At 38.1% G+C, this 26797-nt stretch overlaps 2 protein-coding genes across 4 annotated transcripts in view; one reads left to right on the forward strand and one right to left on the reverse strand.

Moving 5' to 3' along the window:
- Positions 1-734: 734 nt before the first annotated feature.
- Positions 735-26257, reverse strand: smarcal1 (SWI/SNF related, matrix associated, actin dependent regulator of chromatin, subfamily a-like 1). 2 transcript variants are annotated; one of them, XM_041807551.1, is made up of 17 exons: positions 25546-26257; positions 25097-25448; positions 20316-20366; positions 19977-20237; positions 19847-19897; positions 19559-19742; positions 19187-19337; positions 15242-15403; positions 15087-15152; positions 12871-13011; positions 11090-11308; positions 9132-9202; positions 8844-8946; positions 7741-7923; positions 1924-2024; positions 1652-1748; positions 735-1493 (listed from the first exon to the last, which is right to left on the reverse strand). In XM_041807551.1, exons 1-17 carry the CDS (start codon positions 25897-25899, stop codon positions 1299-1301), a joined length of 2742 nt encoding a protein of 913 aa, XP_041663485.1. In that variant the 5' UTR covers positions 25900-26257; the 3' UTR covers positions 735-1298. The 2 variants fall into 2 exon arrangements, with proteins under 2 accessions (XP_041663485.1, XP_041663486.1); XM_041807552.1 differs by lacking the exons at positions 735-1493; positions 1652-1748; positions 1924-2024 and having other exon boundaries at positions 7747-7925; positions 8845-8946.
- The window catches only part of marchf4 (membrane associated ring-CH-type finger 4), a 35991-nt gene continuing 34517 nt past the window's right edge, over positions 25324-26797 (forward strand). For both annotated transcript variants that reach the window (XM_041807554.1, XM_041807553.1), the window contains exon 1: positions 25324-25460. The gene's annotated coding sequence lies outside the window, so the exon portion shown is untranslated. The remainder of the gene's footprint in view (positions 25461-26797) is intronic.

The following is a 26797-nucleotide window of genomic DNA, read 5'->3' on the forward strand; positions in this document are numbered from 1 at the left end:
GTGACATTTTTATGAGATATTAGGCCTAGTTTAACCTCCCCGAGACCCTGCATCCACTTATGAGGACATTATATTCTGGTTTTTCCTACCACAAAATGATAATTTCTACTATTAATATTTCTAAGATTATTGTCAAGTATATACACAGAAGTTTTTTTCTTTAAAAAATGGGATAATCTGCTATGAAATTTTCAGGAATTTCATGGATATTTGGGGGAAAATAACTTGGAAATTTTACAGAATTTTCATGAAAATTTTGGCACATTTTTGTTTATTTTCCCAACTTTCACTTAAGTTTTTCAAAGTGAAATTTTTATTTATTTTCATGGGAATTACGGCAACTTTTTGGGTGTTTGGTTTAGTTTGAAATTAGGGAAATGTTTTCGTAATTATTGAGAATTTTATTTGACCTGTTTTTTTGGGGGTAATTTGTTCAGAATTTTCAGATATGATGACATTATATTCAGTTCTTTTCCCACAATATAATATTAATTTCTACTATTACTATTTCTGAGATTATTGTCAAGTATATTCACAAAAGTTAAATTAATTTTCTTTGAAAAATGGGGTAATTTGCTATGAAATTTTCAGGAATTTTATGGATATTTGGGGGAATATAACTTGGAAATTTTACAGAATTTTAATGAGTTTTTGGTGAATTCTTTGTTATTTTTATTTAAACTTCAGGATAAAATTTCACTGAAACATTTGTGGAATATTTGAAGAAATCTTGCGGTACTTTTTATGTGAAAGTTTAAATAGGAAATTGTTGGTAGTTTCTTTGAAATTTCACGGAATTTGTTGATACTGGACATTATTTTTGGTCAAATTTAATTCCTGTTCCAAAACAAGGATGAGCTTCTAAAATGATCAGATCTACTTATCCCCACTGAGTGAAAGAAACTTAAAATGCCTTTCAAACAAAAGTTCAGGTCTCAGGATGTTAATAATGACAGAATCACTTCACAGGTGTGGAGATACATCAGCATCATTTGTGAAGCCAGTGTTAGTGTTATTAAATACGAGGCCTTATACATTTACTATGAAGCTGAAATGACATCGTCTTCCTCATGCTGATTGATAGGACTCATTAGAAATGTAAAAATGGCATCCCAATGCAAACAGTCAGGCTACATTTTCAGAAAGATTAAAAGACAAAGAGCAACTACATTCAAAAATTGTTCATTTTCTTTCAGAAGCAAAAATAAATCTTTATTTAAGGCTGTTTTGTTCAGTCATGATGTGGCGGATAAAAACGAAGAGGGAAGGAAGCGGGCGTCAACAGCAACATCTCCCGATCATCTGCTGAAATAGTCTTTAATACTCCTTTTACTGGGGCTCACTCCCAGCATGCCTTGCTGCTGACCACAGCTGTTTTCAGACGGGGAGTCCTCCCAGTCGTTCGCAGCCTCCAGTAGGATGGCCTCGTCCATGTCATCATCGGCGGTGAAAGACCGCTGGAACATCTCCATGATGCTCTTCTGGTTTGGATCCTGAACGACAAAATATAATCTGGTTTATCATTTAATCTGCAGACACACATCTGACCTCACTCTGCATGTTAGAGAGAACTATGTGAGCATCTTTGGTTTACTGTGATGAATGAATCCTATCCTATGTGTGTGGGTGTTTTTAATAATTGGATTTTTACCTTAGAGTGGAAGCTGGCGTTGACTGCTTTGTCTGACAGGTTGGACTCAGACAGGCCGACCTGCTCTAACACGTTCATTTTACTCTGGATCATCGGCCTGAGTTAATGCAGAGAGAAGTCGTCATTATGGAGCAGACACAGTTCAGTACTAGACACGTTTTAGAAATCCTTCATTAAGTTGATCTAACAGAAGCTTCAGCACCGCAGATGTCATACAAGAGAACGTGGTTACCAGCAGATTTGTGTCACACTGCCTACTGACTGACACGTACCACAGGTGATCATCAGCAGTTCCCTTGGCAACCAGGTAGTGAATGTTCACATTGCAAGTTTGTCCAATGCGGTGCACCCTGTCCTCCGCCTGAATGAGAACCTGCAGAGAGAATGAGGCCATACAGCAGGGGTGTCAAACTCAGTCACAGCAGGGACCGGATTCTGGATTTAGGTCTAACCTGAGAGCCTGCAGGGGCAACAGTAACCATAAACTGTCAACCTCATTTTCATCAGTAATAAAATATGAAAAAACAGCACTGAAGATAAACCATTTAGAAATTCAAAAATGTAAAAATGAGAAGTTTAAAACTCAAAATCTGAGATAAAAACTCCAACTTATTAGTTCTAAAGGTCAGAACACACATATATATTATTATATTATATATAGAAAAGTTAAGTTTTTAAAGAGCAAATATATGAGTAGAAAGTTGAAATCATAAGTTTGGAAGGTTTAAATATTAGCTAAAATTTGAAATCATAACCTTAAAAGTCAAAATATGACTTAAAATTTTAAATTGTGAGTTTGATAGGTCAAAATATAGGATTAAAAAAGCCAATGCCAGGGTTTGAAAATGTCAAAATATGAGCTAGAATTAAAAATAATGACTTATAAAGTTAAAAAATAGGACTTAAATTTAAAATTATGAAAATAAATGGTCAAAATATAATATAAAAAGTCAAAATTACAAATTTAAAAGGGCAAAATTATTACTATTTTTTTGGTTATTACTGGATCTGAAGCATTAAAGGGGGAAACAGAACTAATTGGAGGACCTTTTTATTTTGTTTTAGGGGGATTGGGACCTGCAGAATTAGAGGAGACTATAGACAGCAAAAGATAGCTTTTCTTTGATTTTTTTTTTTTTTTTCATTAAATTGACATCCAAGCATACATTTCAGATTTTTGTGGTGATTTTTCTGGGGTTATTTGCTGTTTTAATTAAGTTTTCAGCTTCTTGATCACTCCCCCTCTTTAACTGAGTATCTAACCAAAATTAAATTAAATTTAACCTGTGAGTATAACCAAGGTACAGAAAAGTACGCTGATTGTCAGAACATCCCAGTCACCGGCACTGACAGGGCTGGCAGACCCAAACACCTCTGAAATGTTTAGCTGGGTGTATTTCCTGTGTAATTTGGGTGGCTGTTTTGGACAATTTTCCTCAAATGGAGGCGAAAAAACTGAATAACTCCACAAAGAAAATTGCAGCCAAAATTAAATAAATTCAGTTTTTTAGGAAATAAAAAGAAAAGGCCAATCATTTGTGGCTCCTCTTCCCAGAGACACAGATTTTACACAATCTCCTACCAAATATAACAAAGGGCAGACGCTGCAGATGTGCAGCCTTTAGAGTGTGGATGGAAAATAATCGTTGTAGTTCTGGATTGTAAAGCTCTCATGGTCTGCATATTTGATTTTCTGCAATCATTTGAAGTAGAGTGTGATAAACCCCATACCACCTTCGATTCAGTACAAAAGCACAATGCAAAAGTCTGAATTCATTCATATCAATGAGAAAAAAATTTATACTTTATATAAACCAGAAATGCTTTATACCTCAGTGTGCATGAATTTTACCTACTGAATAGAAGTCAGATAGTAAGAGTGATGCTCAAACATATTTTTAATGCAGTCAAATAATGCCAAGACCATTTCAATTCCTGCTTTTATTACCAACCATTTAGATAATTGTAACTCTGTTTTCACTGGACTACCCAAAAAGTCTATTAAAAAAAACTACAGCTGATTCAGGATTCAGCTGCAAGAATTTTAACCAGAAAGTAAAGAGTTGAGAACATTGCCCCTCTTAAAAAGTGTGCATTGGCTTCCCGTTTCCTTTAGAATTGATGTTAAAGTTCTTTTAATTGTTTTTAAAGCTGTCATGGCCTTGCTCCTCCATACATCACAGACTTTCTTTCATTTTATGTCCCTACTAGATCCCTTAGGTCCTCGACTGCTTCACTTTTAAATGGTGACCCGTTTTTTATGCCCTAAAATGTTGGAATTCAATCCCCCTGGATATTAGACTGACCAGCTTCACTGATATTATCAAAAGAAAAATGAAGACACTTTTTTTTAATTTGTCTTTTAACATGAGGTAATTCTTTATCATTCTTTTCTATTTTTACCTTAGTGCAGCATTACTCGACCCTACTCTACCAAAGAGCCAAACTGTTGAAAAATATCTTAGCAAGAGCCACAATGTAAGTGGTGAAAAGTGGAAAAAACGGGTTTAAGTGGCAATAAAAATATGGTCAGTGGTCAAAAAGCAGTAAAAGGTGGCAAAAAATGGGTGAGGAGTGACCAAAAAATGACTTAAAGGTGGCAAAAATGGTCAAAAGTGGCAGAAATGAAGCAAAAAAGGAGTGAAAAGTGACTAAAATGGGTAAAAGGTTGCAAAGAGTGGCAAAAATGGGAAAAAGTGTCATTTAAAGGCAAAAGGCAGCTTAGATGGGTGAAAAGTTGCAAAAAAAAATGGCAAAAAGGGGAAGAAACTGCAAATAGCAAAAAGCAAGATAAAAGTGGCAAAATTGGTGTGAAAGGGTAAAAACAGGATAAATAAAGAGGCAAAAATGGGAAAAAGGGGCAAACAATTCCAAACAAGGATAATGGAAATATACAGACCAAAAATAAAGGTTGACAAGTTTGACAGAGTCTACTGTATGAGTGTGGGAAACAAACTGATTAATGCGACTGGCAATGGATAATTTCTGAGGTCAAAGTTTCTCTTTTTTGAAGGTTTTCTGGGGTAATAATATTTCAATTAAGACATAAAAGAGCCACAAATCATCACAAAAGAGCCACACGTTGAGTATCACTGCCTTAGTGTTATCATTGTTTAATCTATGGTTTTGTATTTTACTGATTTTTTTATGTTTTAGTTTCTTTACTGTACTGATTTTATTTCATTCAATTGTTTGATTCTATTCCTAACCGTCTTTTGCTCTTTTCTGTTTTTGTTGATCTTTTCTGTCTGTTCCTTGTAAAGCATTTTGGACTCATGTCTTATGTATAAAAGGTGCTGTACAGATAAATAAAGCTGAGCTGAGTTGAATTAGGTGCAGAAAAAAAGCTTTCAAAAGTTTTGGGATCAAGTGAGATATGTTGGGAACAGATATTTAAAAAGGGACTGATACATTTTTAAATTTGTAAATAATCTCAGAATTTCTGCTGTTGATTATAATTAGTTTATTTTTTAAGTCACATCTTAAAATTCCACCACTACCACTGAGAACAATTTTTGCTTCATTTTGGATTTTTACACCGTCTATGGGTAACAGACTTCCCGTTTGGATAAAGAACTTTTATCCTGAGGGACAACAGTGACTTTTAATACATAAAAGATTATAACATGAACGTACCACAGAAAAAAGAACTTGTTATGGAATGACAGAGGTAGGGACAGTTAAAATATAAATGTTTGATAACAAAAGCCGCAGATGAATTTTGACTTGTCTGTGAGTATTTTACTCTGAAATGAAACATTAAAGAACAAATACCTATTTCATATTACTGTGGCTGCAGGGAGAGATATTCAACGTGTGCTGAAGGGAAATAAAGCACGCAGCTGAAAAAAAGAATGCTCTAAATATGGATGTTGAATTATTGTGATTATTGCATTACTGCTGACAGCCTGGTAAAAATAAATGAAGATTAGCAGATAGACACAAATAACAAGAAACAGATGATATAATAATAATAATAATAACAGTAATAATAATAAAATAATAAAAACAGTAATAATAATAATAATAATAATAATAATAATAATACATTTTATCTACAAAGTGCTTTTTTTATGCACACTTCTACTCTATTTACTGCTAGATATTTTACTGAATTGTTGAAAAATGTCACTGCACAAATCTTTTTTTAACACTGTGAAGGCTGTCCACCTGGAGGACAGCTTTATTTCTTTATTCTCATTCAAGGTTTTTTTTTTTTTTAAGTCTCCTTCACATCCCTCAGAAAAATATTTGGCTTTCTGCCAGCTTGTTAACTTTCTTCAGCAGCAACTTCGCTGTCGTTCTATTTGTCATTTACTTTCAGCAAACACTGAAAATGGGTATTTGTTTTTTATTGTTTTGTTTCCACCTTAAATAGATGTCTGCAGAGTTTAAGAAAGGGGAACGTAAAACAGCAAAAGCACCAGCCTCAAGACTAAAGTAAGCAAGAAAAGAATAAAACATCAAAGTTGGAATTGAACCAAAATAGAGTCAAACACATCCAGTGCCTATAAAAGTTTTCTACCCTCTGGTGTTTCAGACTTTTATTAATTTTAGAAATCAATCATGGTCAGTATAATTTGGCTTTTCTGACAAAAAATACAATAAAACCTCTTTAATGTCAAAATGAAAATAGATTCCTACACAGTAATGTCAAATATAAATATTTGATGTTAAATTAGTGACTAAATATTCACCCCCATCCAGTCAGTATTTAGTAGATCAGTCACAGCTCTGAGTCTGTGTGGATAGGTCTCAATCAGGCTCAAACGTCTGGACTAAAATTCTGTCAGGTTGCTCAGGGATCAGGGTGAACAGCCCTTTTCAAGTCCAGCCACAAATTCTCTACTGGACTGAGGTCTGGGCTTCTCTCTGAATAAGACTGTCCGTCACCATTTTCTTATATTTTGCCCTATTTTACCCTCTACTTATACAACTTTTACGGCTGCCAAGAAGCATCCCCACAGCATGATGCTGCCACCACCGTGGGGATGGTGTGTTTGTGGTGATGTCAGTGTTTGGCGTCTTGTCTGATGGTCAAAAAGCTCCATTCTGGTCTCATCAGACCAAAGAACTTCCTTCCTCTTGACCATGGAGTCTCCCACAGTCCTTTTGGTGAACTCTTCCAGATTGAATCTGAGTTTTCTTCAACAGACCAATGACACTGTGCTCTGTGATTGCAGTTTGTTTGACCTGTGGTTTTTTTGTTTGTTTGTTTTTGTTTTTTTTTAAACTGTAATATTTCATGTCTGTAACTCTGTTCATTGTGCTGCTGCCCTTCTTGTCTAGGACACTCTTGTAAATGAGATTTTTTATCTCAATGAGTTTTGCCTGGTTAAATAAAATTAAATAAAAATAAATAATAAACACCGTCTTTCTCTTTGCCACTCTGGTGAAGAAGAACCCGGCCAACAGTTGTTGTCTGCAGAGTCTCTCCATCTCAGCTGCTGAAGCTTGGAGCTCCTTCAGAGTAGTCATAGGTGTCTTGGTGTCCTCTCTCACTAGTCTCCTTCTTGCACGCCCACTCAGTTTGTGAGGACGGTCTGATCTAGGCAGTTTTACACGTGACATATTCCTTCGTTTCTTCATGATGGATTTAACTGAACTCTGGGGGATGTTCAGAGACTTGTATTTTTGTCTTCATCCACTGACTTATAGTTTTTGAAAAGCTCTTCTCTGAGTTGCTTGGAGTGTTCTTTTGTCTTCATGGGGTAATGGTAGCAAGGAACACTGATGAACCAGTTACTGGACCTTCCAGACACAGGTGTCTTTATACTACAATCACTGAGACACATTCACTGACCTCAGGTTATCCTCATTTTACTAACTGTGAGACTACTAGCTCCAACTTTCTGGGCCTCTGAAATTATCTATTTTACCTTAAATATTTTCATTCATCATTATTTTGCAGAAATCTGTTTTCACCTTGACATTAAAGAGTTTATATGTCAGAGAAGCTCAATCATATTGACCATGACTGATTAATGAAATTGATAAAAGGGTAAAACATCCCACTTTTTATGGGCACTGAAATGTCGACGTTCCCTGAAATTTAAGTATGCATTATGTTTTAGTGATCACTTTCTTACCCCTGGGTTCCAGAACAGCTCGGCAAAGACCACCAGGTCAGCAGAGTGCAAGGTCAGACCCATGTTAGCCGCAGTGATGGAGAGAACAGCCACACAGCTCTTGGTTGAGAACTGGAACTTCTCACAGAGCTGCTGCCGTTCAGCTGATGGAGTGGTCCCATCGATACGGATGTAAGGGACATTCTGAAGAAGACATTTAAGGCTCACTTTGAATGCTGTGTCATTTTTAAGCACTATAAACCCCACATCTTTTAAAACAGTGTTACACAACCCTGCTAGGCCAAAGAGCCAAATAGCTGAAAAATACCTTTGAGAGAGCCACGATCTAAGTGGTGAAAAGGACTTAAAGTGGCGATAAAAAAAAGTCAATGGTGGCAAAAATGGTCAAATAACAGCAAAAATGGGTGAAAAGGGGCAAAAATAGGGAGAAAAAATGAATAAAGGGTCAGAAAGTAGCAAAATGGTTGAGGAGTGACAAAAAATAAATTACAGGTGGCAAAAGGAGGAAAAAGTGGCAAAAAATGGTGAAAAAAAGGCAAAGATGGGCAAAAAGTGGCAAAAATTAGAGAAAAGTGGCAAAAAGAAGTGGCAAAAATGGGCAAAAATAGGAAACAAGTGGTATTCAATGGCAAAAGGTAGCTGAAATGGGGAAAAAATGGTGAAAAGGGACAAAAATTGGATAAAAGTGGCAAAAAATGTGAAAAGGGGCAAAAAGTTTCCTTTTTAAGGTTTTGTGGGTGAATTATATTTCAAATAAAGACATAAAAGAGCCACAAATAGTCACAAAAGAGCTACATGTGGCTCCAGAGCCACACGTTGAGTATCACTGCTTTAAAAGAATTTTTAACCTTTAGCGGAAAAGCTTATTTACGGCCCTTCCTTACAAGACTCCAGTAAAGATAAGTCATAGTAGTAGTAGTAGTACTGAGCTTAAACATGCTGCCCACTATCATGCCTGCAGATACTGATGAGAGTTGACCTACCAGTTGACTTCGACTCCCACACAAGAGCCAGTCTGGTTTAAAAGTCAAATCGCTCTCTTTAAAGTCCACATTTTATTCCAGTGCCTCTTAAGCTTGTTTACAGCGTGTTAATGGACTCACCTTTTTTCCCAGTTCACCACTAATATGATCCAGGACCAGCTTATGATGGGCAAACACTAGAAACTTCTCCCTCCCACACTCCAGCATGTCTGTGATGTACTCCCTGGTAGTGACAATAAAATATGCAGTTTACATGTGAATTTATCATGCTTCTATTTATCTGAAATCCAGAGCAATCACGACGGTCTGACAAAAGACTGTGATTCATTTTGCATTTTAATCTCAGTGCTCATCATATTTAATCTGATTTGACGTTCTGATCCCCACCATTAGAGGGTCTATACTTACATAATCGCTTGTAGCTTGGCTTCGGCTGTGTGGTTAAAAAAGATGAGCAGGGCCTCCTTCTCTTCTTTTTTCTGAGAAAAGAGATAAGAAACGGCGTGAGATAAGAACTGACAGGAGATTCCTTTTGATGATTGGATGAGACTGCCACTACTCTGAGGAACAGTGTGATTAAGAACAATCAAGCTCAGCCGCTCACTCCCATCTGAGGCAGGAAAACGTGTAATATAAGGCTCGCTGGAGGACTCAGAGTCTAGCTTAGGTTAAACAAAGGTTCCTTATTACTTATTTAACTACACGACCTTTTCAGTCACAGACACACCATTAAAAAGATTTTACTGTTGGATTTTATTATCAGAAAATAAAAGAGCTTCAGCCATACTCAGAGTGAAGAGGTTATCTTTATTTCAGCCAATAATCTCATGTTGTAGTTTGTTTAAGCATTTATTATAGCAACGTAACATGTTTGGGGTCAGGCTTAGACTTAATCCTCGCAGATTTCTACATACAGAATTTGAGGAGTAATAAGAAAACAGCTAACAGGAGGATGCTGGGGGGGAGGAGGGTTGAAAGCGAGAGCATGGTGCTGATCCATGGCAGCAGGCGATTGCAGAGCAGCTTAAATAGACCACTAATTTAGGAGGATATGAGTCATGTGATTTGATTGGATGCACATCTGATGTCACCTTTCTTACTGGGACCCTTCTCCCCTGATTTCTCAGTTTGGCAAGAGTCCTGGTTGTGCCAAACTTCTTCCACTGGAGAATCGTGGAGGCCACTGTGCTCTTGGTAACCTTCAGTGCAGCAGAATATTTTTATAGCCTGTCTCTAAACTCTGCTGTCTAAAACTTTTTACGCTCTCATGAGGAGGTTTATCAGACATTTTGATATAGAAATAAACTTCAGAAATAATGTACCAAACACAAATTTCCTTACTTTTTGTTTCATGTTTATATCGCTAAAGTGCGATGGAAACACTTTTTTTGCATTTACATGTCATAGGGCATAACGTACGGTGTCATGTGACCAGTTCACTCCGAGACAACATGACGCGGTACGTGTGGACAGAAGAGCAGACCGAGACTTACACGTGGCCTTTGCCATACATACAGACTTCATCCGTTGCCAACACGCAGCAGGTTTTGAGCGGCCATCTTCCTTGTAGCGGAGTCTTGTAAGATGAGATTTTACGAGAATTACGAGGCTCATGCCTAAAACTCCCTTCAGCGGAAACACATTCAAAGCGAGTCGAAACTTTGTCAAAATTTAAGAAATATGGCTTTTATTCTGTGAAAAACTGTAACAGTTAGAGTCAGCTATGAAGCTTGTTATAGAGAGGCATGTGCCTTTACAAATCATGTACAATCAACTTAATCTGACACAGGAGACTCCGATCAAGGTGAAGAGAAATCTCAGCAACGACTGAGAAGAATGGGAGGCACCTAAGCTAGATTTCAAGTGTTTTTGCAAAGAGTGTGAATACGTATGTCAATGGGACATTTCAATTTCTTTTCAAACATTTCTAAGGTTCTATTTTCACTTTGGCATGATGGGATACTGAGTATAGATTAATGAGTACAAAAACTTAATTTTTACAACTGTAGCATTAAGCTTCAGCATAACAAAATCACTTTTTCACTGTTTGGAAACTTCTTATCATAACATTTTTAAAGCAAAAGCCTGTCAACATTTAAAAATAATCCTGTACACAATGACTGGAGAGAAAAGTCATTATCTCAGTCTAACAAGTTGAAGTTTAATTAAACCCACTGCAGAGCACTTATTTAAAAAAAGCAGTTATGTTTTTTACATTTTATTCCTTCCAGTGTATTTCTCTTATTTAAGTTTAATTGTGCATTAATCCCTAAAACAGGAGCGTACGCCTACAGAGCCTGGACTCTTGCTGGTTTCTTATCAAAAGCTACTACTTCTTGTGTAGCAGCTACTTCATGTTCACTTACGTTGTGGGTTCCCTTGGCTAACTGCTTGGCGGCTGCAGACAGAGCAGCTTTGGTGCGGGTGTTGACACCGTCTATGGTCACTGTGACCACCTTGCGTTGTTTCGAGGGAAGCTGGGAGAGGACTTCGGACTTGAGACGACGCAGCATCAGACACTCCTCCAACAACAGCTTCAACTCTCCAAGGTTAGAGGAGCCCGAGTAGTCCCAACCCCAGGCCATCTAGAGAGGAGGGGATGGATAAGAAACTACAGAAGACTAGAACATGATAGTCTAAGCCAGAGGTTCTCAACCTTTTCAGCCCGCAACCAACAAAATAAAGGTGCCAGAGACTGGGGACCCCCACTGTACCTGAAGCTGGTTGAACACAGCCACACATTAAGAATAGTCATGTGCAGACAAGGCCGTCCATAAAGGGGGATAAATGGGAGAGCTTTCTGGCTCCCAGCCAAACCGGGGGTTCATGGAGGTCAGCAAAACTATGGTCCATTTTAAATTTAAGCTGTGATATCCATATTTCATATTCAACCTGAAAAATAACCACTCATAGCATAGAAAAAATATCTTTTTTAATCATTTGTGTAGTAAATAGCCTTTGTTAATAAAATAATTAAAACTGGTTTAAAAATTGCTACAATGTGTTAATAATGGCCAAAAATGGTGGAAAGGTGGTGAAACTGGATCTTAAAAGTAGGGTTAGAAGTGGCAAAAATTTGGCAAAAAAGATGGTGAAAATGAGTTAAAGTGGCAAAAATGAGCATAAACAGCTGTATAAGTGAGTTAAAAAAGTGGCTGAAATGGCTTAAAATTGGCAAAAAATGGGTGGAAATTTGGTGAAATGGGATGAAAAATCTGTTAAAATCTGGCAAAAAGGTTAATTGAGAAAGAAAAAATATGCAGATAATGGAAGAAATTAGTTAAACTAGCAAAAATGGGCAAATAAAATGGTGAAATGGGGTTAAAATGGGCATAAAAGGTGGTGAAAGGGGTTAATAGTGGCAATAAAGGGTCAACAGAGGCATAGTTAAGCCTAAGTGGCAAGAATTGGTTTAAAAGTGGCAAACTCAGGCAGAAAAAAGTGGTGGAAAGAGTTAAATACTGACAAAAATAGGTGTTAAATGGCAAAAATGTGTTAAAATTGGTGGGAAAAATAATGAAAAGGGGTTAAAATTTGATAATATTGGTGTAAAGTGGCAACAGTGTAATTAAAAAAATATTCGTAGTTTTTTAGGCTATCTGGAGACCGCTTCTCAGTGTCTCGGGACCCTGACCCCAAGGCTGAGAACCACTGGTCCAAGCAACAGAAACTGAAAGCTCATAGGACAGTCACAGGAATCAAACTTGCAGCCAGGAAAGCTTCAAACTGAACGTAAAGACCATGTTATTGGAGGGACTTCTGTGATAATAAACCCAGTTTTTACAGAGCCATCCATAATCTCCACAATCTTAGCTGAATATTAGTCATCATGACCAAATTAGGGCTGTAATTGGTCTCTAAATCATGCAGAGTGCTCCATATTCAAAACCACTCAAATTAATTAAGAAGATTAAGTGGCAGGAAGCAGAGCCTCAAAAAGGGAGGAAAAATGGAAAAGCCCATTAAAAAACCCCTGTAGAAAAAGTGTTTACACCTAAAACCTGACTGAGACTGTTCACTGGCAAACATACAGTACTGGATTCTGACAGCACAAACGTCTAGGAGACAAATAAATATTTGGTTTCTCAGATGTCCTTCAAATACAGGTGAACAGTTTTTAACATAACTTGGAAAGACTTAGTGCTACCTGTTTGGCATCGCAGTAGCGCTGCCCAAAATCATGGAAGCGAGGAAAGAGTGACGGCCTGACAGCCAGGATCTGGGTGTACAGCTCAGAGGGTCTGGACATGGCGGGGGTCCCAGACAGAAGAATCACTCTCTTTGCTGCCTGAGGAATAAAAATCAACTCTGATTAGAGTTCTGCTGAAGGGTACCAGGTTACAGAGCAAGTGGTCACACTAAACCATGAGCTACGTCCTAATTTATTCCAGCCTTGGCTTTTTAGGAGATCTAGATCATGGGTAAATAAATCTGAATTATATGAATGCATAAAGACAGTCTCAGTAACACAGTTACAGGATGAATGCAGCATCACTGCATGCATTGTCTGAGTAGTCATAGGTGTCTTGGTGGCCCCTCTCACTAGTCTCCTTCTTGCACACTCACTCAGTTTGTGAAACTTACACTCACAAACTGAGACTGACTTAGACTTTTCAATAACCTTTTCTCTGAATTGCTTGGAGTCTTCTGTTGTCTTCATGGTGTAATGGTAGCCAGGAATCCTGATTTCCCAGTGACAGGACCTTCCGGACCCCGGCATCTTAATATGCAATCACTGTGACACATTCTCAGCACTCAGATGATCTATAATTCACTTACTGTGGGACTACTAGCACAAATTAGCTGGACCTCTGTATTATGCAGTCACTTATTTTGCCTTACATATTTTTATTTAATTGACATTACTTTGTAGAAATATGTTCTTCACTTTGAAATGAAAGAGTTTGTTTGTTTTGTTTTTTTTGGTCAAAAAGCTAAAATATATCAGCCATGATTGATTTATAAAATCAATAAAAGGTTAAAATCTCAACGAGGTAAATTGTTTTTACAGGCGCTGTACATTTTGAGGTTCCTCCAACAGTCTATATTTAATGAGCTGACAGGGTAGAAACCAAAATCAGGAAGGGATATCCTACCAAAACTAATTTTTTCGAGGACTTTAGCTTAGATATTTTTGATCTTTAAATACGTGATGTTGTATTAGCTTACGCTCACACAGATATGAAAAGAAAGTTGCACTGCCTTTCCTGGAAATCAACAGTGTTTTGGTGTGAAACACTGAGGAAACCTCAGAGAAAAAGCACCAACATGAACTCAGTTACAAAGAGTTATTACCTTGTTTGATGTCACATTAAATCCTGAGTACTTTTATTTTTCAGTGGTTGCCTGTCAGAGACTAAAGGCCCTTTTATTCTGGGACACTCAAAAGCAGAATTTCAGGTCCTTTCTTTACTCCCTCAGTTTCTCAGCCTTAAAGAGAAAAGTGTTTTTGGTTTATCAAATCGTATTATGTGGTACAGTATGGAATGTTACTGGTGCATCTAAAAAAATCTGACAAAAGTTCGTTTTTCTGAGATAAACTTTAATAAATTCAAGATTCTTTACACACACATAGTGTGACATTTTTTTGTTTAAATATTGATGGTATGGCTTAAAAGTACATGAAAAAAGTATAACATGGGATGGTATGGTACTGTTAATTATTTCCCATCTCTTCTCTTAAGGGGTGGGACATTTTATATAAATCTGACTGTTGCTGCACAAGTTTAAATGACTGGAAAAAGTTCGATGCAAACCCCGGACCCTTCATAAAAATATGAAATTAAGTACTTCAGAGGAAGCTAACGTGTGTTAATGTTGTATTATTCTAGCTTACACCTTAAAAGGAACTCTGCATGATAAGACAAGTGCATCTTGGATAGATATTTGTATTTCTTGTACGTATATTGAACTAGAAAAATGGCCAGATATCTGCATTTGGAGAGACAGTTTTTTCAGTTTTGTGTGAAATTATGTCAATTTTGTCTTTTTTCTTTGGATTTTTTGTGTTGTCCCAATGCACATAAAGGAAATAAACACATGTATACCAAAAACATTTGTAATTGCAACAATTTCTGGGAGAAATGGTGTATTTTCTGGAAAAATTCCAGGGGTGCCAATACTTTCGACCATGACTGTATAAAAATTTTTATTCAACTAGATGAACTTGTCTGCTCATGCAGGGCTCCTTTTACTCGTAAATGAACTGCCTCTATTAACAGGTTGAATCATTCACTCTGACCTTTTTTCTATACATCTGAGAGCGAGGTTGACATCACTTAAAAAGTGCAACTATAACCTCTTTGTTGGCCTTTACAGGTTTACAAATCCAAATAAAATACTGAACAAAAGAAGAATGAGTACCTTCAGGAGAGGCAAGGCTGCTTTACAGCGAGCAGTCTTCATGTTCTTCAGAAAGTGAGACTCATCCTGCATCAAACAAAATGACAGCGATCACTTGGAGCATAGAGCACATGCTTTTAAGCAACCAGAGACAAGACTACACAGCTCGAGCACACCATAATGAGAACACTGAAGGGGTTTCCTGGCAGCTGCTTGTCCATCCTGCTCAGGAGGTCGTAGCTGATGATGTTGACCAGGCCGGAGCGTAGACTGTCTTTGGCCTTCACCACCACGTTGATGTTGTCAGCAGTCAGGGAGGGGAGCCAGCGTCTGAAGGCCTAAAGGCAGACACACTTAGTCACGTTAGACATGCAAAATCAACACTCCTCAGAATTTTTATTTCAGGTTCTTCTTTCCCCTTACATCAGGGAAAGGTCAGCCTCTGAAATTTCAAAAGAAATGTGAGGATTTTTGTGACTGGTTGCTGATATAAACACTCACTAATCAAGCATTTCTGCCCAACTGCTGTTATAAAACAGACGATCTTTGTTAGGAAAACGGTGGCCCAAATGTTCCTGACAATTTGCTTACTTGCTCTACATTCTCCTGTCGACCTGGCTTAAAGTCAAAATGTTATGTCTTCTATTTTTACAGCAGATTAGTCTAAATGCACAGCAAAAACAGCACAGAGAGGAGCTAAGCCAGACAGACTAAGTATCCTTTAAATTGGACCACATTCTGTAGCTAAAGTCTCCTCTGTGATTTTAAGCACTGATTGGTCGGCTGCGTTTGCTCCAACAGGCTGTCTTGTCTTGTAAATAGACAGAAGGGAAAGGGAAGCATTTCTGAAAATGTGCTGCAGTGAGAAATGTAGAGCTGTACAAAATGAGCCATACTCAGAAATACGTGAGACCTGAGATGAACTCTGGAAGTAGAGAAAATGTAGAAAGAAAAAAACAGGAACACAGAAGTGATAACTTTTCAATAATGCCATACATAAGGACTGGAGTGTTAAACGTGTTTCTACAAAGACTTAATTCTAAATCAGCTGGAGGAAAAGCTGCACACGTGTCAGCTAAAAGGAACTCTTTGGACAGAAATTTGTATCTCTTAAATGTAAAATGCCATGAAAAAGTATTTGCCCCCTTTCTGATTCCTGATTTTTTTTGCGTATTTATCACACTTAAATGTTTCGGATCATCAAACCAATTTTTATATCTCACAAAGACAACCTAAGTAAATACAGAATGCAGTTTCTAAAGGATTTTCTGGTAGACTGCAGAATTCATTGTTCCATCAATCACAGCAAGTGGTCCAGGTCCTGAAGCAGCAAAGCAGCCCCAGACCATCACACTGCCACCACCATGTTTGACTGCTGGCACAATGTTTTTTTTTTTTTTATCAAATGTTGTGTTATTTTTACCAGAAAATCCTGAAGGCCAACATCCGGCCATCAGTACATGACCTCAAGCTCAAGAGCTCTTGGGTTATACACCAGGACAACGACCCAAAACATACCAGCAAGTCCACCTATGAATGGCTCAACAAAGAAATAGAAGGTTTTGGAGTGGCCAAATCAAAGTCCTGACTTGAATCCAACTGAGATGCTGTGGTGTGACCTTAAATGGGCAGTTCATGCTGGAAAACCCTCAAATATGTCTGAGTTAAAACAATTCTGTGAAGAAGAGTGGGACAACATTCCTCCACAGCCATGAGAAAGACTCATCACCAGTTATCACAAACACTTGATTTCAGTTATTGCTGCCAAGGGTGGAACAACCAGTTATTAGGTTCAGGAGGCGATTACTTTTCACACAGGGCCAGATAGGGTTGGATCTTTCCCCTTAGGCCAGCCACACACAAGACGATTTTAAAAATGTGGGAGACCACAGACATCAGGACAATTTTAAACCATTTTTGATCTTTAGTCCTCTGAATGCACGCACTAGACGACTCAGCCAGAATGTCACATCGCCGGAGACCACACACCTGCCGACCTGCCTATGACCTCGGAGATCATTTGACTTTAAAAAAAAAACAGAAACACGAAAGTCTGGTGATAACTCCTTGCTGTCCCTCCAAAACAGACCGCCCTGGCATGTGTTACAGATGCAGCAAAAATCATAAAACAACGGAAAGAATAAGAATGAAATCCTGGTTGGAATGAAGCGACAGTTGTGTTTATGGTTGAAAGTATATACGATCTGACTGGTGATGCTACCCTGTCCCTTGCTCTCATTGGTTGCTGTAGGTATTCTGTCAGAGGCACTACAACCTAGAATTGTAAATATCAAACGATTCGAGGTCTGGGAGGCTATGATGCGATTTGGAGCAGTAAAATAATCATGTTGACACCACACACACGAGGATTATTCTGACAAATAGCCGTTTGCGACGAGGCTCCACTCAGGATACGCCCTCATGATCTTTGGAGGAGGCAAATCTTGCCTCTAATCTGGCTTAAAATACTGTAGTGTGTGGCCGGCCTTAATAAATAAAATCATAAATTAGAAACTGCATATTGTATTTACTTGGGTTGTCTATGCGAGATATTAAAATTGGTTTGGTTATACAAAACATTTCAGAGTGATAAATATGCAAAAACATCAGCAATCAGAAAGGAGGCAAATCCTTTTTCATGGCACTGTACTGACACTATAATATCAGCTCAACTCAAGGTCTTTTTGCCTCTATGACTATATTACCTTGAGTTACACTGAGAGTAACATCTTCATGATTTTTATTTCACTAACATTACAATCATTTTACAACATAAAGGTTTAAAGGGCGACTAATGAATAGAAAGAGTACAGGCCGAGGAACGTTGAAGCCCCCTGACACCACACTATACAGTGGACTAAGGGCCAATCCTATCTCTACCCCTTAACCCTTCCCCTCATTATGCCGACAATATTTTTACATTTATGCACGTCCTTTGTAGTCCCTTGTGCTATTTTGCAATTGAACGCTGTGCAGAGAGGGATATTCATCATACCCCTTGGTTTCAAGTGTGGTCCTGGAAAATCATGAGCTACTTTCATACTGCCTCTCTTTTCCGTGTCTGTTACGCCTTCGTTCCGCAACGCCATTCTGTATGAAAGCGACCGTTCTGCAATGGTGGGTCGATCTCGCCCCACCTGTGATCCGGATCGAGAGGTAGTATCAGAGCGGTAACAGACTTTTCCGCAACGAGTGTGAAAGGACGACGAGTATGCGCTGCTGTCTCCATAAACGGGAGATTTAAAAATTGAGTGGCATTTCATGGGAGAAAACAACAGCAGGATAAAACAAAGAATAATGTGGATTAACTGGAGAGACTGTGAGGTTAGAGAGCTGATCACACTCTGTACAGGCGAGGAGAGAGCAGAGATGTGTCTGCTCTCTCCTCGCCTTTATTGCGGAATCTCTGTGTAAAAACAGCTTTAGTTTCAATTGCTATGTAGCCCTTAGCCGTAGCCCTCGATTCAAGAGAGAATTGGGACACCCCTTCACCTGACGCAGACGCGCAAAACCAAGGGAAGGGCTAAGATAAGGGCTAAGGGGAGAAATGGGGTTGACTGTAAAATGTGGCGGCATCCTGGTGAGTTTATAACTTTTTTCTCAAATGCAGATATCTAGTGATTTTTTTGTTCAATATACATTTAAGAGACACAAATGTCCATTCATTAAGATAAATTAGTCTTATCACGTAGGGTTCCCTTTAAGCTAAGTCCAAAATACAATCAGAAATGCAAAAATAACTATAAATACATTCATATTAAAAATCATAACTTCAAATTTCATGTTATCATCTGCACCAATGAGACTAATAAGTTAAAGCATGCAATTCTGCTGAAGACATGGTCTTGACCAGAGAACAAGCAGTCTTTGGGGGACAGCATCAACAGTCCTGGAATGCAAAAATCTCTGTGCAGAACCCATTATACTGAGTGGAGCAGAGCTTTAGTCAGAGGAGACTAGAAGGATATGTTTAAGAGGCTGCCTGCTGATTTAATGCAGACTGATAACAACACCATTAAACAGAAACAAAGTGATAAACTCCAGCACCCACTTAGTAATGAGCTTTTTCCTTCAAGGCACAAAACTTTGATTAACAAAAGAGCTCTGCTGATTCCTTTTACCTCGGCCCAGGTGAACCGCACTGAGGAGGGAGCCACCACCAGCAAAGGCCACTCGTTCCTGTAGTAGGCTGCTATACAGATGGCTTGCACTGTCTTTCCAAGGCCCATGTCATCAGCCAAAAGGAGGCGGCCTTGTTTGGACACTGCAAAACTAACATGAAGAAAACTAGCTTAAGAAAGTATTATCATACGGATCTGTTTGAATTCTACAAAGCTGCTGTAAAATCAGAAATGATTGGAATTAAATAACTGATTAATTCTTAGAAATGCTGCTTTACTTGTGCATATCCTAGATAAATAGCTGTCCTGTCCTATCGAGTTAGTGGCTACATCATGCAGAGAGAGCACTAATGGCTTTCCAAAGGCACCTACTTGACTCCCTCCCTCTGGAAGGGCATGAGGCTGTGGGTGAGCGAGGGGTCGATGCCGGAGAGGTCTGCCTCAGGGACATCTAAAGACCTGGCTTCAGTTCCGTCAAAGCTGGCAGAGAAGGCCTGGACTATTGCCCTGGGCAGAGGCTCCACCTCCACTGCTGCTATCCCACTAAGAAGATCCACTGGGTATGGAACAATGCACGGTCAGACAAGATGGCAAATGTTACAGAGACAAACAGGAGCACAGGGAGAATAACAGCCAAAAAAGGCATATGCTGTTACTCACCCAGTCTCTTGTAGTCCTCAAGTGCAAAGCTCCACTTTCTTGTTTTCATGTCTGCCACAGAAAGACAACATCATAGCATTAAGATACAAAAAGAAACAATACAAAAAGCAATTTAAAAAAAGGGTTATACCATAGCTCTTCGTTGGCATCTGCTTGAAAGCTGCAATGACATCGGCATTGTAACCGACATCAACCTCAAACCTCGTCTGAGACACCAGGATGCACTGGCCGTGCAGCGTGGCACCAGGCTTCTGCCAGCCATTGCACAGCTTCAGCAGCGCCCCCAGTGCTGCACCGTCACGAGCTCGGCTAGTGGCTGCAGCAACGTCCAGTGCTTCCATTCCCTCCAGAGGCCTCAAAGACACAGAGGGGATAGAAGCCACTTCCTCCACTGTGACATGAAGGAAACATTTAGGCTTCTTCTTTGAAAAAGACTAATTCTCTCTACATATTAGGATTACGGTCATACTTAGCTGTTGGTAGTCCTCCAGGCTGAAATTCCACATCTTTGTAGCAGGGTCTAGAGCAGATTAGAATATTTATTATTCTAAAAGAATGTAAAAACACTGAGAAGTACAATAGAAAACACAAAGCACAGAAAAAAAACTAAGAATGCAGGAAAACTGTTACTGGTTAGATTGACTGATTTGTGTACAGAGTTGCTTCTACAGATGGGGCTCCAGAATGTTTAAAATGAGTACTTTGTTTACTTTTTTAAGGGATGCACAATATTTTTGGTATCAGCAGTTATTACCTTACAGTTTTTTCAATTGCTAAAACACAATTTTGCAAACTAGGCTAGTTTTATCAAAAATTCTTAACACAATTCACAAAACCACACACCCAAACTGCAAAATACCTCATAGGCTATATCCTGCAAAATGAAGCACTGCAACCAAAACCACATATAGCATGATCAAAATCAAGCTTTTGCACCAAATGGCACACACTTCATTCATATTACCAGATTTTCATCTAACCAACTACACACTGTTAGGCATAATGAAAAGCACTCTCATCTGTAGTATGCTTTGCCATGATACTAAAATAGTTCAAATTGTAGAAAATTCTTCAGATTGTTCACATGCACAGAAATATTTGCAGATACACACATGCTGATGAAGCATTTATTTTTCTATTTTACACTAAACAAGTCAGTGCAACATATGCACAGCACATTGGGGTGAACAAAAACATGCTCACAAAAAACACTAAACTGAAAAATAAATTGCAGTAAAAATGTGCAGAAAAAAATATATGAAAAAAAGAGGCAAGAAAAATAATTAGTTGATTGGTTGATGACATGATCAACTGAGGTTGCTCTGATTACGTTTGAAAGTGTTTTTTTTCTTTGGCCATGAACTCCTCTACCAGCTCTCTTCTTCACCTCTCACTCTTCCTCTCCTTCTCATTCTCACCCTCCCTCTTCCTCTTCCTCTCTCTGCAACATCTTCCATTGTTGTTGTAAAAAAAGGTGCTCACCTGTGGTCTTTTTATAGTGCTTACTTCAGGATTGAAGTGGTAACAATAAACCATTGAGGTGTTTGGCCAGGTGGCCCATATGTTGGCCAATTAGCTCATGTAGTGTCATTTTCAATGGCAGTGTTTCAAAATGGCAAACATGTGACTCTATGTCAGATTGTTGTGTCTTATGCAGAGAACCGTGTTCAGTGCATTTAAAAAGTGCCATTTTGAATTGCAAAATGTGTGTAAAGCAGAAAATGTGTTTAGAGTTTTGGAGACTTGAGAAGAGGTTTTGCTCTCTGTGTGCCAGTTTAAATAATTGTGCTATGCATGTCATTTTAGTGTGTTAGCAATAGGAAAAAACTGTCAAAGTTAATATGCAGGGTGCAGTTAGGTCCAGCCCATGTACGCAGGCGGCCTGCGGTCCCTATCCCAAAAATTCTTTAATATAAATATATATTCTTATAATTGGGTATAGTCTTTCTTATATTAATGATTAGGCTTGTCTATTATTAGGCCACATCAGAGAGGACGGTCTAGACCTGCGCTCCTTGTAAAGTGTCTTTAGATATCCTCGGTTATGAACGGGCGCTATACAAACAATGTTTGATTGCTTGATATATATATTAAAAAATCCATTATTTCCCGTGTCTGCGGATATGAAAATTTCTGCTTTAATTTACAGCCAAATATTGGCTGTAAATTAAGTTTGTGGAGATTTAAACAGAACCAACAGACCTACCTCACCTAAAGTTTATGCAGATCCACATTTTTAAAGTTTCTCCAAGGAACGACGTTCTGAACTACAGCTAGTTTACCGTTTACTCTTGAGAAGAATATCTTTGTGATATTTCAGGCTTTCTCACCATTTCTCGGTTAACCATCCTGCAAAACATTTGTTTATTTAGGAGGATTAATTTTCATTTCAAAGTCTAAGCTTCATAAGTAAGGGTCACATTTTAATTTAAGGCTCTACAGACCTCAGTGTTTGTCTCCAGGCTGCTACTTCACTGCGTGAATCTCTAATAAGGCAAATAAAGCTTGGTTTTAAAGTTACAATTAAAATGAATATTATATATATATGAAGAATAGTGTAATCCAAAGAAGTTGCTTTCCCCTCTTTATTACTGAATGTTTACGTAAAATACTTAATTTATCAATGGCATCTGCTTCATAAAAAACACACCATCAAAATAAGACTAACAGCTTAAGTTGGGGAATAAAAAGACTTTGTGTTCTTTGTGATTAGAAAAAGCATTTATATACTAGCATTTATATATATATATATATATATATTTTTTTTTTTTTCCCCCTCTCCTCGTCCTTGATGTGCAAATAAAATATAAAGTTTTTTTTTATTGTTTTGTACTTTATGTATGGTAAAGATATCTTATGAATTTGGTACTGCAGAGAAAGACCCACGGGGAAGCGGAGGGTTTGGGCTTTGAAACTAAGATGAAAAGGTAGTTGCAGGTTTCTAGTCTTATTTTTTAATGTTTTGTGTACCTCTGTTGATTGTAATTGTGAATCCAGGCAATGTTACTGATACATGAGGATGTACACCTGCTTCTGCTAAAAATGAATAATAAACTACATGATTATATGTATAAAAAAGGAAAAAAGGATTTATATGTTGTATCAGTTAAAATGAAATAACAGTATATTGGTTCTGGGCAAAAAAAAAAAAAAACAACAACAACATTGTGCATCCCTATTTGTTTTTACAGCTATTATGTATGGCAGTGGTCATCAACTGGCAGCCCGAGGGCCACATAAGGCCCTCCACATTTTGATCTAACTCAGATAAATGTGCAGAGGAAAAAGTATATTGATGTATATCAGATATCCCCTACAGCTGTTAAAAAAATTGAGATTGAAAAAAATATATATATCTGAATTGGATTAATGTTTGATCCATTTTTTTTAACTTAACTGTGTACTTAAATGGGTTTTTAACCAATCAGGACACATATTAGCATGAAACTGAGTGATGGAGAACATGACAGCCTCAGAAAAATTCAGCTAAAATATCTCAACCGCCCCCTTGTGGCCTGCTGTGGTGTTGGAACTGATCTCACTTTAAGAGGCTAAAAATGGCATACATTTAAAAGAAAATAGTTTAAAAACATATCAATTAGAACAAAACGTATTTTTATTTTAGTTTATTTGAAATCCCGGCCCCAAAACGTCCATTAAGGAAAAAGCTTGCCCTTGTATAAATGTAGCCGATGACCCCTGAGGTACGGCATGACAGTGTGGTTTGTTTGAAAATTCCAAGGTCGGTTGCAACTGTGCAGTCAGTCACTGTTTAAAAACGTTTTAGGTTTGAGATGCACACATATCAGACATCATGTGCCAGATAGAGTTATTTGTGATTTTAAAATTTTAATACAAGACCAAAAAAAGCAGTTGTTACAGCAGCTGCTTAAGATTAATGAGCTTTAACGTTTTGGCCTTATAGAATGTAATTCTATACCTCCAACTTTATCTCTGTAATTATTGAATGCAAGTGTACCATGTTAATGAATTTTTACCATTTTAGTCTTTGAAACTTTTTAATTATCTTCACCCATTTTTGGTTTTATTTTGTTAAATGCATTTTATCACCTTAATTATTCAGACCTCATGTTCAGTATACATCCCCAGTCCAATGATTTTAATGTCCCTTTATCAGTCTCTCCGCTGTTTTCTATTGCTTGGTATTCTCTGAATTTCTTCTGTCATTGACTCGCAATTATTGTAACAGAGGGTTAACCCGCAATGACATCCCGAGTATAAATAAAGGTTGACTGACAAACACATTAAGACTGTTACGGCCTCAATTTTTTGAATTTACAATTTCAGACTTTTTTAGGCATGAAAGAGAACATACAGTGCTTCACAAATGTATTATACCACCACCCAAAGCAAGGTTTATGCCACAGCTGCCCTAAATTAACAGCATTGGTAATTACCAAAATCATTTTTGATGTTTCTGCAATGGTTAATACACCAATATGTAGAAGCTCTTTAACCCGAATGATATTTTTAAAGCTAAAATAGAATTATTATTGTTATCCATGAATTTTCAAATTTACTGATTTACAAAAAACCTGAAAAAAAAGTAAAGCACATTATTATTTCTTGATTAATGTCAAATTATAGTTATTTACTTGCATTCCTGAACAGAAAAATGAGTTTTAGTGGTTGAATGTTATGCTTGATTCATTTCTGACTTCTCAGAGAAGGCCAGTGAGTTGGCTCAAATTTGGGTATAAAAAGGTGAATTCAGTTTGAAATTCCTCATTCCTGTTCAAAACGGTAAAACGTGGAGAGCTGACTGAAAATGAAAGAGTCCGCATTAAAGCACTTCATGATGCTGGATGGTCTTTGAGACGACTATGACAGGTGGTCTATTAAATTTGTTAAGCACTGTACTTTTTAAGAACTTTTTAAAGTCATACTTATTTGTTAATTGCTGCATTTATTATTACTTCTCTTTTATGTCCTCCTTGTTCTTTGTTTTTAAGAGAAGCACAGCAAATTTCGTTGTACACTGTGCAATGACAATAAAGCGTATTCTATTCTATTATTTTGGAGCAGGAAGCATATTTGAAACTGTCAGATTAGCAAAAGTTTCTCATTTGCATTTCAATAAGCTTATTATAATGTATATGTTTGGGGGTGGGAGTCCAGAGGTGTGCAGCTGCCCTCTCAGAGGTCTCTGAGGTTTGAAAATAGCTGCAAAAAGAAATGATTACAGAAACTTTACAGCAGAAAGTACAGCTCCACTCGATAGATACTCACCATAGTTCTTTGAGGGGAGAGATTTGAAAACAGCAATAAGCTCTGCATGATAGCCCACTTCTATTCTGAAGCGTCCCTCTGTGTGAGATACACATTTTCCTCTTACAGAGATGGCAGGCTTCTTCGCAGGTGCTCCATTTATAGTTGAGGAGTTTGGAGGAAGCTGTGCTACGGGGCTGTGGGCAGCTTTACTAGTTTGCTTGTAGAGTGAGCCAATTGCTCCACCAGAGCTGTTTGAGGTGAGGTTAGGCTTGGGTTGAGCTGGCTTCATACCAAAGCTTCCTCCGCTCGACAAGACAGGACTGCTCACACGTTGACTTGTTGTCTGAGGAAGTGGGTCAATGACTTGAGCCTACAAATAAAGGTAGTATGAGGAATTAGAAAATAGTTTACAAGTTGATTTTCGTCCAACGAAAGTAAATGACAGAGAGATACAGCACCAGTCTCACCTGTCTTGTAGGAGGAGGGCTAAACGGGTTATTGTGGTTGCTTTGGCTGTTAGTTCTAGATAAATTCTGATGATTTTGGCCATGATTCTGGCTATGGAGGCCTTGTGAGTCCTTCTTAAAGGGTGGGACAAACCGCTTCGGTTCAGGGACTGAGCTGGGTGTCTCTCTGTGATGAATAAAGGTAGCAGTGCTTTGTTTAGGGGGCTGCGCCTGTCCAGAAGTGCTGTTGGAGACCCCCGAGGTCTGCTTATTGCTACTGGTAGTCTGTCCAAGTCTCTGAGCTCTTCTCTCCAAAGCCCTCTTTCTGTTTTCCTCAATCCTTAACAACTGCTCTGCAGTTAGCTGATTTGACATAATGGAGAACTCTACAGCGAGCAACGCTTACTAAAATACAATAATCTCTTATGAGAAGTAGCTAGCGGGGCGAGCAAAGACATGTAGTTGCTCACAAAAATGCAGACCCATGTGGATAAACAGCACAACTGTGGTCGTTTATATACTTGCAGTGCTAGCGGTCGAAGCTAACGTGGCTAGCGTGGGCGGCTAAAACTTAGCAGCAGAATTCATCGACAGCGCCACGATGGTTCTAGACATAAAGCGGAGTTATTTCACTGGATAGCATTTGACCAAAACTAAGATTAAGAAACAACGCACGCAAATGACGTATTGTCAGAAAGTAGCTAACGCTAGTTGGCATGTTGCTACTTCAGTATGCCGCGCAGGAAGTGACGTTAACAAACAACAAGACACGTGCCGGTTGCCTAGTGATGTAGAGGCACAGCAGAAAACAGCAGTTCATTTGATAGTTTTTCAGTCTTAGTTTTCTGATGTTGGCAGATATATCAGGTTTAAAAACATGGCTGATTATTTCGCCGAACTAGAGGTAAGGTTTGAGCCATGCTGGGGGTTCTGAAAGCGAATTCTTTCACCATTATGTCAGTCAGATGTTGTCTGCTACCGTTTGGCAGGGCAACTTTACCGTAATGCTCAGAATAGATAATATTAATTAATTTTACTCAAATTTACCCATTAAGTGAAAATTCAACGAGGAAAATTGTGCAATTGGGTAATCTCCTTAACAGATAGCCTAATTAAAAGTAGACTAGTCAGACCATTAGTTAGTCTTATTACGTGAAAAACTTACTTGAGAAGAAAACAGATTTAGCTTCATTGTACTCCAACTAGAGATGGGAAGTTCGGCTCTTTTCAGAGAGCCGGCTCTTTTGGCTTGACTCCCAAAGAAGAGCCGACT

Source organism: Cheilinus undulatus, linkage group 15, assembly GCF_018320785.1.
Source record: "Cheilinus undulatus linkage group 15, ASM1832078v1, whole genome shotgun sequence".
Classification (NCBI taxonomy): domain Eukaryota; kingdom Metazoa; phylum Chordata; class Actinopteri; order Labriformes; family Labridae; genus Cheilinus; species Cheilinus undulatus.